The 14,645-nt window shown below is 44.8% G+C and overlaps 1 protein-coding gene across 1 annotated transcript; it reads right to left on the bottom strand.

Moving 5' to 3' along the window:
* Positions 1–10,657: 10,657 nt before the first annotated feature.
* On the bottom strand, positions 10,658–11,407 carry LOC119380160 (uncharacterized). Its single transcript, XM_037648970.1, has one exon. It carries the CDS (start codon positions 11,405–11,407, stop codon positions 10,658–10,660), a length of 750 nt encoding a protein of 249 aa, XP_037504898.1.
* Positions 11,408–14,645: the final 3,238 nt, after the last annotated feature.

The raw sequence follows: 14,645 nt of genomic DNA, 5'->3' as shown, positions 1-14,645 counted from the left end.
GACGGTGCCCGGAGACAAGGAATGCGAGGCGGTCGTTGAGCTAGACTATTTGAGGTCATAGCAGCGAAATGGCAAGCCCGCAGCCACCCGGGAAGATTTGTAAATGTTCAGCACTCTGTACAAGCATTTTTTCTCCGAATATTGATCCTTGATATTACAAGCCGATAGAGCAAATAAAGAATCGTATGAGGTCGCCTAACGCAACTGCTTGCTATATTCATTTCTGCATCGTTCATTTCTGAGGTGTGTCGAGAATGCCTATAGCCGCAGGCAACAGCAAATGCGATCAGCCAACGGGAACATTGCGCACAGTGAAGGGGGACAACACAAAAAGGAACACGTATTCTGCACAAAATTTTCACCATGAATTCAAAGGAGCTAGCCCGCCTTTCCATTTTATTGCGATCATCCAAGATTCGGTTTAAGCTATCCTTCTATTCAAAAGGATTCCATGTATTTAACCATTCTGCAACGCTGACAAGTTCACTCGTTTGTCATCGTCGTGGTTGCTGCGTTGGGCCTATGCGTGTTTGCGTTAACACGAGCCCGCAGCATGGGCTGTCCAGCATTTGTTGCTGGACAACCCATGCCGTCGTGGTCTCTTTCCGTCGTGGTCTTTTTCGTGAATTGCTTTATGTTCCTATTTTATGCGCAGCGTATATTTCATTTATTTTCTCATCTGTTTTTAACGGGTTCAGATACCTTCAGTAAAGCAGTTCGATGAAAGATTGTCATGTTACTGGGCGCTAAATCGCCTGAGCCCGAAGCTTATAAAAACCAGTCATTTGAAATCGAAGTAATTTAAAGGGCTGGCATCTTTTAACCACGGCAAATATGTAAAACAGTCCTTGTGTTTTGACGTCTGACGCTCAAATGAAAATATACACACTCGTCTCGCAGCATATAAACCAAAGGCATTCTAATTACTTTTCATAAGATGCCCTCGGATGCGGACCAGCTCGCACGCCAAGATGACGTATTTATATGGTGCATTTAGAACTGCAAAATAATACGCGGCTTTGGAATCATCCCAAATATACAGCAAATCTTATCGCGCAAGTGGCGCGTAATCGAGCTCTGCCAGGGGGGTCACAAAGAAAAGATCGCCCATGCGCTTTGGTACATGTTACTTGTATAACGTCTCAATTAATGTACGCTATTCAGTGTTGCCCTACCTAATGCAACTGTTAACTGGCCAGAATGCATACAGACATGACCCACTGGACATCTTTGTGCAACGCTCCAGCAGAAGAAAACATCGGGCCATTCTGTGAAGCTGTCCATTCCTTATATAATCGGCAGCTCACGCAGGCTGTTCTTGTATACCGCCGGCTCTTGTCTGAGTCGTATACACCCGGCTTCCATGAGATGTCACGGCGCACGAGAAGCTTGCTCACAAGCACGATATGTGTGTCGTGTTGAGAATCGAATGGGGTTCAGTAATCCACTCGGTTGTCTGATCAAACATTCAGAGCATAGCTACACAAGGAGCTTCTCCCTATACAAGTAGCGTATCCTTTTCAGAACTTTGTTATACAGCGCAGCGCCGTCGGTTCGCTATATTTGACAGCGCAACCGATTTTTCTCGACTCAGTTTTTAAATGCGAAGCATTTCTTAGCGAACTTCTGCGACTTTGAGCGTATCTATCTATCTATCTATCTATCTATCTATCTATCTATCTATCTATCTATCTATCTATCTATCTATCTATCTATCTATCTATCTATCTATCTATCTATCTATCTATCTATCTATCTATCTATCTAGCCGCCTACGACTTTGTGCTCTCCTGGTCGCTTGGTTCATCGAATGTGCACCAAAATTGGTATGGCGTAACATGACTGTATGACGAACATAAATGACAAGTCATAACATGAAAATCATGACACGCACACTCTAAGAAAAAAGAGAGTCAAAAGAGGGTCATGGAACCGTGACTATCCTCGGGTGTCCATCTGACCCTTTTTGGAAGGTACAGGCAGAAAAAAAGAGTTCGCATTTGGGAAGGAGTCACTGGACCCTCCTGAAGCGCGTTTCGATTGGCTTCGGTATACGGAAGAGCCGCCGTATACGCCATACATATCGCACGCTCGCCCTTTGGCGCCGTTATGGCGCATTGCTCGGCGACGCAGACGGGGTTGGCGCCGGGGTGGCGCGCCGCTCTCCTCTCTCAGTCGTCTCAGTCTCCTGGTCTATAGACCTTATGCAAAATCTGCTGCCATCTAGCGGCCGCCGTGCGCATTTCCGCCATGTTGAAGGCTCCCCGCGCCCCGCATGTACACACACGGAGCGTACGTATCGACATGCGGCGGCTGATAGGAACGGCAATGCCGACATATTTTTGTGTGGCCGTGTTGCTGAGATTGAGTAAACCGGGATACCGAAAAAAGGTTTGCAGGAAACTAACCTCCCTGTTATTAGATTGCCTTTCGGCCGATGAGAAGAGGCAGATCGTTCCGTCGCTCCGGCTATTGCTTACGACTAACGCCGTGTTTACCCTCACCGTTCTTAATAGATGCGGTATGTGACAGCATCGGCACCCATCAGAGAACACTTTCTTGTCATGCCGTAACGAGTCACTTTTCGCCCCGTGTGCCTGCAGGCACAGAAAAAGCGGCTACGCGTACGAGCTTCAAAGCTGCATCGCGGATACTCGCGCATGCCTGCGTTGCTGTTGACAACATGCGTTTGTTTATTACACTGCAATGACAATTACATGCTAGACAGGTAGCTCCTGCGCGTCATCGATTCTCAGCGAACGGACCGATTGGACTGGAGCGTGTTGTTTGTAGTTCGAGATGGCGCTTGTTGGGCTGCTTTGCGCTCGTACTCCTTCACTGTGGCTATTTTTCAAGCATTTCATGTACTGTCAGTGCTACATTTAGAAGGGCGGCCCAGATTTCCTGACCGCAGCCCCCCCCCCTCCCCCCTTAATTTTTTTTATTTATACCGCAAGAACAGCACTTAGGTTCTCTCAAAAGCTGATCCCCCTTCGGAAAAATCCTGTATTCATCCCTGTATCCTTCAATTGTCTGACACTTTTCGTATACAACTGAGAAAGAATGCTGTTGCGGCAAATACATATGTTACATTCGATCGTGGGTGCGCTACCGCTGGTTACGTGCTGAAGTGGTTTCGCAAGCGTTCAGTCGGCGACACAAAACTGCCTTGCTGCAACGGGTTGAAATTGTAAGGCGCCAGTAGGCCGCGCAAACGATGATGGGAACGCGAATACTATTGGCGCATCGTGATATTTTCGAGCACATGTCGTAAGGATACTGCATATAATACCAACTAATCGGCACCTACTTCTTAACACCTACTTATAACTAACACCTTTCATGTTCACTATGCATGTTCGTGAGATGGGTGATTTTTTTTTACGTTTTGATTGTTGAGTAATTCTATACATAACATACAGCGGTCGAATATGTTTTATTTCAAAAATAAAAAGGAAGACAACGTTTTATTTAAAATTGCATTCACCAGATCGACGTAGGCTGTCCCTCATGAAATACGCTTGAAAATGGGTCAACAGCACTTTCTTACCGTCATCGCTGTGCCTAGCCGTGTCGCGCGCTAAAGCCTCTTTTCAACCACCCTACACTACATGCATGATATTCAGATAGCTAACAAAGCTTCATTCGCTACACTGAAAACAGGCAGACAAAATTTATAGCCTAGCGCAAAGCTTCATTCACAACGACGAGAGGCTTACATGTGTCTCGAAGACGAACTTGTGCCTTCTGGTTGTGAGGCAGTTCTTTACACGTGATAACTGTCAACGTAATAACTAGGAAATGCCGGTAGCGTGTACTGGCCCTTACACACTCATCTGGCGTTTCTATGCCCCGATTGCCTGCTATGAAAGCAGATACAAGCAAGAAGTTATAGCGGCAACAGCAACACGATTCGGACACAAGCCTCCAACATGGCGCCGAATCAGCAGCTTCGTCAAACGTCCGACAGGTGGCAGCAATTTTGCATAAGGTCTATTGGAATGCGTTGCGTGGATGAGTTGGTTGCGCGTCTTCGGTGGTATTGACGCCGGCTCCGTGCACGAAGTGACGCTTGGAGGGCGCAATATTCATGGAGCTGTGGATACGGACAACGGGCGCCAGTTAACGGTGAGTGTGCTGCTTTCGTAGGCATTAATCATAGAGCTTTAGCTGGGCGTCTGCAGCAGCTCTGCGGAAGTTATCTGCCAGCCATTTCCAACAGCAGCCTGTGTCCGCGGGGCTGTTGCGGATGGCCAACTATAGCTGTCAGTTAACGAGTTGCCACCGTTATGCGCGTTGCTGTACAAGCTCCCATAAAGTGAGCGATGCAAACAATAATCGAGGGTCATTTCTTGCTGATCGCACGTCGTGTCTGCACTACTGAAGGTGCAAGATGTCGTTTTGAGATGCCCTTTAGTCTACTTCATAATAACATTTCCATCGACCTTGTGTGTGCGGCGTGCTTCCACGCGTGGGAACGTGAAAAAAAAAAAAAGCCTGTGTACAGAACGCTCAGACGCACTATATGTAATGGTTTTTGTTGGCTGAAAGACGGTAGTTTGAGGTGCAGATATAGTACGGTGGCTTCCAGAAAGTACGCGGTAGTCATTCAAGTTGGACACGCCTCGCCGGTGAAAGTGAAAAAAGCTCTAGACTTTCGACGGCGCGCGTTGTTGCGGCCGCCGGCGTGCACTCTTTTCCCTCGTTTCTGTTTGCTGTTTTCGTGGTTTGCATACAGTGCGATGACGTTGGGCGTTATAACAGAATCGAGTGAGTGTACGTGATTGTGGGAGTTATGTGCGCTAATTCTAGCATATGACATGTCTGATCTCGACGTAGACGGCGTACGCACGCGCTGGGTGTCGTTCGGGCCCTAGTACTCGCATCTGTTTATCTGAGTATTTAAGGATGGGTTACGTTTGTAAAACGTGCGGTCAATAACCGCTCACGGCATGCCCCTGGCTGCCGGAGGATGTGCTTTGTTGTTTTGTTGTTAGCCTTTATTATGTCTGTGTGAACCACTTATTGTGTAGGTTGTGCAAACCTTTACTGCAATTTCATTTTCTCATCATAATATGACGTTCTGCTTTTCAGATACCGTTTTTCATGGTGCTCACGCTGGACAGGAGCGACAACCTAGCAAGCCACAAGTCTGATGCCTCAAGCCGTCACCACTTTTTGATTTATTCTTAATCACAAGGAATAAATATGGAAACATGATGGCGATTTCTGCTGTTCATTTAGCACCATATGACACTGTGCACATCACAGTCACACATTTTAGTTGGCTATACTCATAGAAGCATGTAAATGAGGAATACCCAAACTTCTTAATTGGAAATCACAGACCATCTTTTCGCGCTTTCTATATAACTTTGTTGGAAAATATGTGTTGTTTGGACGAGTTTTATTAAAATAATGCTAAAACTGAACTATTCTTTTTTTACAGTCGCTGGGCAGAACGGCAAGTATTATTGGACTTGCTTAAAATGAATATTCCACTATTTTCAACAGTAGTCGCGCAAAAGTAGAGCAAGGATCAAATGAGTAGCTTAAAATACTTGTGGAGTCGCTTGATGCTTCGGTGTGGGTCCCTTGACCCCCCTAGGATCGTTACCGGCAAGAGTCGTCTGACTCCCTATGAGTGATAACGTGATCCTCCCGATGAGAGTCTTTGCACTCTTCCTAGAGGGTCAGGGGACTCTCCTAGAGCGAGCCGACCCTGACCCACCAAGAGAGTCACCGTGACTATTTAAAGAGAGTCGTATACGTGGCAAGTCAGAACTCTCCGAAATGAGTCACGCATACTCTTTTTTTTCTTAGAGTGTGACCCACCAAGAGAGTCACCGTGACTATTTAAAGAGAGTCGTATACGTGGCAAGTCAGAACTCTCCGAAAAGAGTCACGCATACTCTTTTTTTTCTTAGAGTGCATGTCATGTACAGCATGATTTACATGCTACGCTCATGGTGCGCAGGCGGCCGTTTCGCTAGTTTGATATACACCAAAATTGGTATCTTGCGACGTGACTGTGTGACGAACATAAATAACACGAGTTAACATGAAAATCATGACACGCATGTCATGCACAGCATGACTTACGTGCCACGCTCATGGTGCGCTGGCGGCCGTTTCGCTCACTTGATCTACCCCGAAATTGGTATTGCGCGACGTGACTGTGTGACGAACATAAAAACTCGAGTTAACATGAAAATCATGACACGCATGTCATGCACAGCATGACTTACGTGCCACGCTCATGGTGCGCTGGCGGCCGTTTCGCTAACTTGATCTACCCCGAAATTGGTATTTGTGCGACGTGACTGTATGACGAACATAAAAACTCGAGTTAACATGACAATCATGACTCGCATGACATGCACAGCATGACTTACGTGCCACGCTCATGGGGCGCTGGCGGCGGCTTCGCTAGCTTGATCTACCCCGAAATTGGTATTGTGCGACGTGACTGTGTAACGAACATAAATAACACGAGTTAACATGAAAATCATGACACGCATGTCATGTACAGCATGACTTACGTGCCACGCTCATGGGGCGCTGGCGGCCGTTTCGCTAGCTTGACCTACCCCGAAATTGGTATTGCGCGACGTGACTGTGTGACGAACATAAAAACAGGAGTTAACATGACAATCATGACACGCATGTCATGTACAGCATGACTTACGTGCCACGCTCATGGGGCGCTGGCGGCGGTTTCGCTAGATTTATATACACCAAAATTGGTATCTTGCGACGTGACTGTGTAACGAACACAAATAACACGAGTTAACATGAAAATCATGACACGCATGTCATGTACAGCATGACTTACGTGCCACGCTCATGGAGCGCTGGCGGCCGTTTCGCTAGCTTGATCTACCACGAAATTGGTATTGCGCGACGTGACTGTGTGACGAACATAAAAACACGAGTTAACATGACAATCATGACTCGCATGACATGCACAGCATGACTTACGTGCCACGCTCATGGGGCGCTGGCGGCGGTTTCGCTAGATTTATATACACCAAAATTGGTATCTTGTGACGTGACCGTTTGAGGAACATAAATAACACGAGTTAACATGAAAGTCATGACACGTATGTCATGTACAGCATGACTTGCGTGCCACGCTCATGGGGCGCTGGCGGCCGTTTCTCTAGCTTGATCGACCCCGAAGTTGGTATTGCGCGACGTTACTGTGTGACGAACATAAATAATAGGAGTTCACATGAAAACCATGACACGCATTTTCCTCAATGACATACAAGACGATGTATGCAGCTCTTTGCTGGCTGCTTCAGAATCAGAATCAGAATCATTTTATTTTTCACGTCAAACAAAGGAGAGAATACATGATTAGTATATACAGAAGGAGGTCCCAGAGTTACAAACTGAATTGGGACCTCCTGTACATTATAACATAATGAATAACACAAGTAAATTGGCAGTTCATGGACTTAATAATAATATTAATAATGACTAATGCGAATAAAGTAAGAAAATAACTGATAAACAGCTTTCACAAAAAGCATTGAACAAGTAATGAGCCATAGTCAATGAGAGTAAGGACAGTGGGAGACATTTCAAAAGGAATAAACAGAAATGCAGTATAAAACATAGTAAAGCTCAAACCAATAACCAAATTATAAAAACAAATAAGGGAAATCACAGAAAAGGGATACAAGAATGAGGAAAGATGAGAAGATAGAAAAAAAAAGCTACTGAATGAGAACACCTAAAGCAGTGAAGAACCGGAATCAGAATAATCAAGCAGAAAATGCTTAAGTTCAATTCGGAACCTATGAGCATTTAGTGATTTTAGAGTAGATGGTAGCGAATTCCAAAAAGCAAGTGCTGAGAAATGTAGCGACTGCTTGCCGTAATTCGTGCGAACTATGGGTAATATGAAATTATTGTTTCCAGCAAATCTAGTATTGTTAGTATTAACGAGGGATGCCCTTGGTATTATGAACACCGGAATGTCGTTCTGCAGTGCCCTAAAAACAAAAATGGCTAGATTATATTTAGTAAGTTCGGACACACTTAAAATATTGTAGGAATGCAATAACTGATTTGCGTTAACAGAGCGCGATGAAAACGTTATTAGACGAATGGCCCGGTTTTGAATAGTCTGCAATGATGCTAGGTGACTGTTGTATGTATTACCCCATGATTCAATGTTGTAGTTAAGGTGAGAATGAACAAAAGCGTAATAAAGGGATAAGAGAGTAGAAAAGGAGAAATGCAATCGCGCTTTGATAAGAACGCGTATACCGTGAGCCATTTTCTTTTTTACATTAGACACGTGAAGATGAAATTTAAGGTGGCAGTCGAGTTCCACACCTAAAAAAGTACAGTGATCAACTGGGGTGATAAGGTGACTGTTGATGGAAATGGATTGAAAAGGATCGGACGGACGTAGGCGTGATGTAAAAATGACAAAATTGGTTTTAGTATGGTTGATTTGCAGTTTGTTCTGTGTACACCACGAGCAGATTTTCAAAAGATCTTCATTAAGCATACTAGTTAGTGTGGAAAGGCAGCCGTTAGAATTAAATATTGTCGTGTCGTCCGCGTATAGAATACACTTAGATGAGGAAAGGCTAGTCGGCAAGTCATTGATATAAATTAAAAAGAGTAGGGGACCTAAGATAGACCCCTGCGGTACACCTATGTTAGTTGTTGCTTCTTTGGAATAAGATCCAGAAATGTCAACTATTTGTTTTCTGTCCTGAAGATAACTTTTGATTAGAAGCAAAGGCGCACCGGTTATTCCAATAGCTTCTAATTTAGCAAAAAGAATGGGGTGATTAATAGAGTCGAAGGCCTTAGATAAGTCTATAAATATCGATGCTGCAAATTCACCTCTATCAATCGCTTTTTTTAGGTAATCGGTAAGTGTTATAAGCGCTAGATTTGTCGAAAAGCCGGAGCGAAAGCCGAATTGATGGGGAGAAAGAATACTGAATTTATGTAAATATTTTGTAATGCGTGTCTCGATTATTTTTTCGATAACTTTACTTAGAAATGGGAGAACGCAAATAGGTCTATAATTCTGCAACAAAGTACGATCACCTTTTTTGAAAACAGGAATGACGCGTCCGCGTTTGAGTTCACGAGGAAAAATACCGGATTTAAAAACGAGGTTGATGATTGATGAAAGAACGTGGGCAATGTGTTCAGCAATCATTTTAATATCATGAGCTTTAATATTATCAAGGCCAGCACTCGTGGGTTTAAGGGCCTTAATAATTGAAATCACTTCATCAGGAGTAGTCGGGAAAAGGAAGAATGAATGAGGTAGGCGGTTCAAAGACATTTCACAACATGAAGCGGAACCAGAGGCATTATTAAAAAAAGCATCACAAAAGGCATCTGCAATATCCAATGAATTACTGTATATCACGCTGTTATGCACAATCCTCGATATAGTGTTCTGGTTACTGCGGTTAAGATAAGCGTTCACAATTTCCCATTTCTTTTTAGCATTATTACCACACTCAGCAATCTTTCCCTCGTTATAAATCCTCTTCGCATTCCTCAGCTGAGCGGAAAGCGAGTTAGAAAATTTCCTATAACGGGCAAGTAATTTGGTATTGAAAGGTTGTTTTTTTGTTTTTTTATACATATTTTCCCGAGACCGCATAGCTTTCAGAAGGTTATCTGTAAGCCAAGGGTTTTGCGGGGATGCAATCTTTTTTCTGCACTTTTGCTTATGAGTATGCGTGTTGAAATGCAATGATAGTGTAGCTAAAAACTGTGAGAAAGCTTTCTGCGGGTCAATGCACGATAGAACTTCCGACCACTCGGTTTTAGCCAGGTTATCAATAAGCTTTGGTTTATCAAGTGTAAATCTGTAATACGTAATGTTCTTTGAAGGTGATAGGTTCTGGAAGCGTAAAACGATAGGGTAATGATCGGTTATATCAGTAGTAACAATTCTTGCATCAGGTTGGTCAAGTAAATTAGATAATGCATGATCAATCAAGCTGCCATCATTATTGATTGGACAGCGCGTAGGGAGAGTAATTAAGCATTCGTAACCATAACTATGAAAAGTACTAGAATAATTAGCAGAATTAGGTGAAGCAGTATCTAAGAGGTTGATGTTGATGTCACCTAATATTAATACATTGCATTTAGCATGCGATATTTCTTCCATAACATGATCGAGAGCACTACAGAACTCAGAAATTGATGAAGAAGGCGAGCGGTAAATACAGCCCACCAGTAAGTTCTTGCTGTCAATGTTGAAGACAAGAGAATCGAACTCAATAAAAACCGATTCACAGTTGGGAATATTAAGTTCAAAGTCATGACGACGTTTATACGGAAAAGTAGGTGAAACAAAAATAGCCGCACCACCGTGAGCACTCGTCACTCGATGGGAGTATTCAGAGCGGTAAGATTTAAAACAATATAGGTCCTTATCTTCGTGACCAAGCCATGTTTCGGAGACACAAATTAATGAAAAGGCCTTATTAAGTGTCGAAAAAAGGTTATCAAATTCATCATGGTGCTTGCGAAGACTTCTAGCGTTCAAGTGAATTACTGAATGACAGTCGCACGCCATGAATTTATTCAGCGCAGATGGTGTCAGATAAGACGCCATAGTTGGTGGCGACTGAATTTATGCGTGTGATAGAAGCTATTAGTTGAAAACGGAAAGGTCAGACTCACCAGAAATGCGACAGACACGGCTCTCATTAGTTTTTCTAGCCTTAATCTGGCAATTATCAGTCCACAGGTGCTTCCAGTTGTTCGCTTTCTTTAATGCCAGTGCCCTAGAAAATAATGCCTTGTTCTGAGGTGTCAAGTGGTCGTTAACGAAAATAGGGTGGGTGCCGTTAGACATGCCGATGTCACTGAGACAGAGCCTTGCTTTTCGTGCTTTGCTGACGAAATCATTCTTTTTTGCCCGAGAGCAAAATCTCGCGATTAAGTTCTTCTTTCCCTTATCTTTAGTAGAAACTCGATGAACAACGTCGAGATCTGAGGGAGTAACTGGACATGCAATTATCTTGGCAATTTTTTCGACTACGGCCACGCAGTCTTCACCCTGAGTGCAGGGGATGCCCCTTATCTCGACGTTATTCATGCGCGAGTATTGCTCGAGCTGTGAGACCTTGCGAGACAGTGAACAATTTTCATCTTTAAGTGCTTTGTTTTCGGCTACCAGTGAGGCCTTTTCGCTGTTTAATTTGTCAACCAGATCATTCAGGAATTTTAAACTGGACTCAAGGCTGTCCACGTGCTTCTTTAGCTCTAGCACATCCACCCCCGAGGACTTCATTTTCACAGCGATCTTGTCAACGATGCGATCGGTCATACGATCAGATTCGCTGAGCAGCCTCGACTCCAGTTCATCAATCCTCTTAGCAAGTTCAGCACAGGTAGGCATCTTAGCAGCACGAAACTATACAAAGCACTGTAGATACAAGACACAGGTACAAGTAGCAGCTAAAAACTGTTCTTGGCAGCAGTGGCAGAAATCGGATAATAAATGAAACGACAGAAGCCGTCGAAACCAACCTGTACAGGTAAGAAGAATGCGTAAGCCAGTGCGCAAGCACTACTGCCACTGCTGCCACGAATGGTCGATGGTAGGTGAAGGCTCCCTTTAAGTAGCGATGCCGGGACAACCCAGCGCCGTCTGGTGGCCTTGAGAGTAGATCTTGCTTCGCTTGACAAGATAGCCCGATGGTCGACACGTGTGGGTTAACCAGCGGATGCTCCAAGTTCTCTTGGAGCTTCGCATTACATCGATTCCCACAATGCGCATTACATCGCAGCGCATTACATCGATTCCCACAATGTGTGGGATCTGCCGACTTTTTACGGCGCAGCGGAAAGCCCCCCCTCGGCAGTGGTTAAACCTGCAGCGGTTGATTTCAAAAGCACGTGGATATACTGTAAGCAGAATTTTTCTTTCTGAGAAGCCACCAAAAAAGTTCGAGTTTCTCCTCCAACAGCGCTGTGAAGAGATAGCGGTGCTGATAGCCCTCCTCGCAAACTGTTCATTACGCTCAAGGTTCTGCTTTCACAGGAGTAAGTGAAACTGTGATTAACCACCTTCATATTGACAATTTCAACCGTCACGTTTGAATTCATAAAAAGCAGGTAGAATATGTTTTTCCGAACGCTCGCTGTCACGTGAGGTCCCTTTACCGTTGCCGTTGGAAACGCGTTGCCGGAGCTAATCGCGGAGGCCAGGAGGCGCTCTTCGTACTTCTCCAACTCGTCGGCAGGTGCCGCCAGGCCCTCAGCTAACAACGTTCATGCTGCCGCTCACGAACACCGGATCATACGTCAATCGAAGGCGGCGCCACTGTTCTGCTCAGTACAAACTAAGGCATATCTGCACGTTTTCAGTTACAAAAGATTATAATAAAAAGTGTGAAGCATTTCAACGCTACTATAGAGATAAATCGCCATCATGTGCATCGTCACTTTTTTGCCACGTGAGGCGCGAAAAGTAATTTTGAGTCAAGAAATAAAGATATAAATCCGCGTTTAACGAGAAAAGCAGGGTTCGTTTTAGACAATACAATAGACAATTTTTCCATTAGTGCGGTTATCTCAATTCGTGTTCTGAGAGGTTGTCTGTCCCTTTAAAAGCCGCATAGCGTGTTGTAGGCCGGACGTGCTGTTATATGTCAGGATGAGTGGTATCGCACAAGTAGATGCCAGCACCGTGGTTGGTATGGTCGCATTAATAATTAACGTTATGGCGACATTCTTCCGACTCGCCTATAAGAAAAATAGGAAATCAAGCACACCTTTGTAACGCAGGTCTAGGGCTTACGGTAAGAACAGGAGATGCTCTAAGTCCCGAAAACCTGAAAGCGTTTAAATACGTACCTTACTTCAGTATACACCGTCTCATTCTTGCCGTAATGGGTGCAACATAGAGAGAGAGAGGCAAAGGAAAGGTAGGGAGGTTAATCAAGTTGCACCCGGATTGCTACCCTACACGGGGGGAGGGGTAAGGGGAGGAAAAGAATAAAGCAAGGAAGAAAGAAAGAGCCAGTGATACGCGCACATGTATGTCAGCGTTCACCGCGCACAATTATACAGTCACCACCTAGAAATGTAGACCGGTTCCTCTGCGGTTGTCTAAAAGTAGACTGAAATCCGAGATGTTAAAAAAGGCTTGCAAGGACTGGCTCCAAGGAATCCAGAACTTGCAGTGCGCATTGAGCTGATGGAGTTGTCATTCCGTTGAGGAGTGCACGCATCGTGGTCATGAGAGACCTCAACACGGCGAGGACTTGTCGGTTTTCGTCGTGCAGATCATCTGTGGACAATGATGCACACTGCGGGGCATTCTGCACCGGCTCTTTATGAATGCGCAGTGGTGGCAGTGAGGGCCACGCAACATCCGCCGCCGCTTTCAAAGCCTCTGCATCTTTTCGGCTCACCGACTGTGGTACATTGGGCGGTGGTGGTGGCGGTAGCGGTGGTGACTGTCGCTTAAGGGAAGTCTGGCGGTTTGTCAGAGTCAGGGGTGTAGGCAGAAATTTATTTAGGGGGCGGGGGGGGGGCACCTCCATGATCTGAAGTGGGGGCAGGGCAGGCAGATGTGGTCGAGTATCATTTTTCGCTGTGTATGCCATGACAACAAAAAATTTATGGTGGGGGGGGGGGGGGGGCGAGGTGCCCCCTCCCCCTGACTACGCCACTGATAGGAGTAGGACATTGCGGTACCCGTCCAGATCCAGATTGGGCAGCAGTAGCCCTAGACCTTCGTCGCACACGCGAGCGTCATTGTCTATTTCTCACAATATCAGCAGCCTCTTTATGCGTTGAGCCGCCCCGTACCACTGTTTAAAGACACTCCATTCTTTTTCACTTGTGACACTGAAGTGGTCTTGGTGTAAATGGACAGACCACGTGACGAAAGTGCCGCACCTTCACGTGGGATGGCAATGTGTCGCCTTTGAAGACAATCTTTACGCAACGCGAGTTGCCCAGACGTCAGACTTGGACGATGTTGATGGGGTCACTAACTGCCTTGATCAGCATTGGAAGGTCTCCACAATGGAGATGTCGACATCGTATGGGTCATTCCACGCCAACTGTCCCAGTTTGGGGGCTCGACAAAAATCAATTTCTCTGAAAAAATGTGAGAAAATTACGCACATGTAGACATTACTTCTACAGTATTTTCCCCAAATATCTTGAGCGGCAAAAATTTTTCGGGCACGTGAGCGCCATTTGAACTTCTCGATATGGTGCAAAACCAGGTACTAAAGAAAAATTCGCTATAAATGGACAGTTTCACGAATTCATTCGAAACTTGCTTTTTTGTGTTTTTAAAGCATCGCGCTTTTATTATAGCAGAGTTGCTTAGAGTAGCTTTATATTTTTCATTCCTTAGCGTGTAGGTAAAATTGAGTAAATTGCAGTGTTTTCGGGAATTTTTTTACAAAAGACGATTGTAGACCAAATACGTTAATTATTTTTATTGAACTCTCCATAAAACGTACTACCTTCTAAAATTTTTGTTTTGCCTGTGTGCGGCACACAGGCTCTAAAATAAAATCCTGAACTTGGAAAAAACGCTACATTGGCCAATGTTCAGACGTCTGTAGCACCCTAAAGTGGTCCAAGAAAAAATAAGCAGAAAAGCGCATACG

The sequence above is a fragment of the Rhipicephalus sanguineus genome, chromosome 1 (genome assembly GCF_013339695.2).
Source record: "Rhipicephalus sanguineus isolate Rsan-2018 chromosome 1, BIME_Rsan_1.4, whole genome shotgun sequence".
NCBI classification, from domain to species: domain Eukaryota; kingdom Metazoa; phylum Arthropoda; class Arachnida; order Ixodida; family Ixodidae; genus Rhipicephalus; species Rhipicephalus sanguineus.
The sequence above is the reverse complement of the archived record's forward strand: the minus strand, read 5'-3'. Positions and strand labels throughout refer to the sequence as shown.

What these genes read in the sequence shown, in the direction of transcription:
- LOC119380160 (XM_037648970.1), bottom strand. Translation starts at nt 11,407, where the DNA reads ATGCCTACCTGTGCTGAACTTGCTAAGAGGATTGATGAACTGGAGTCG.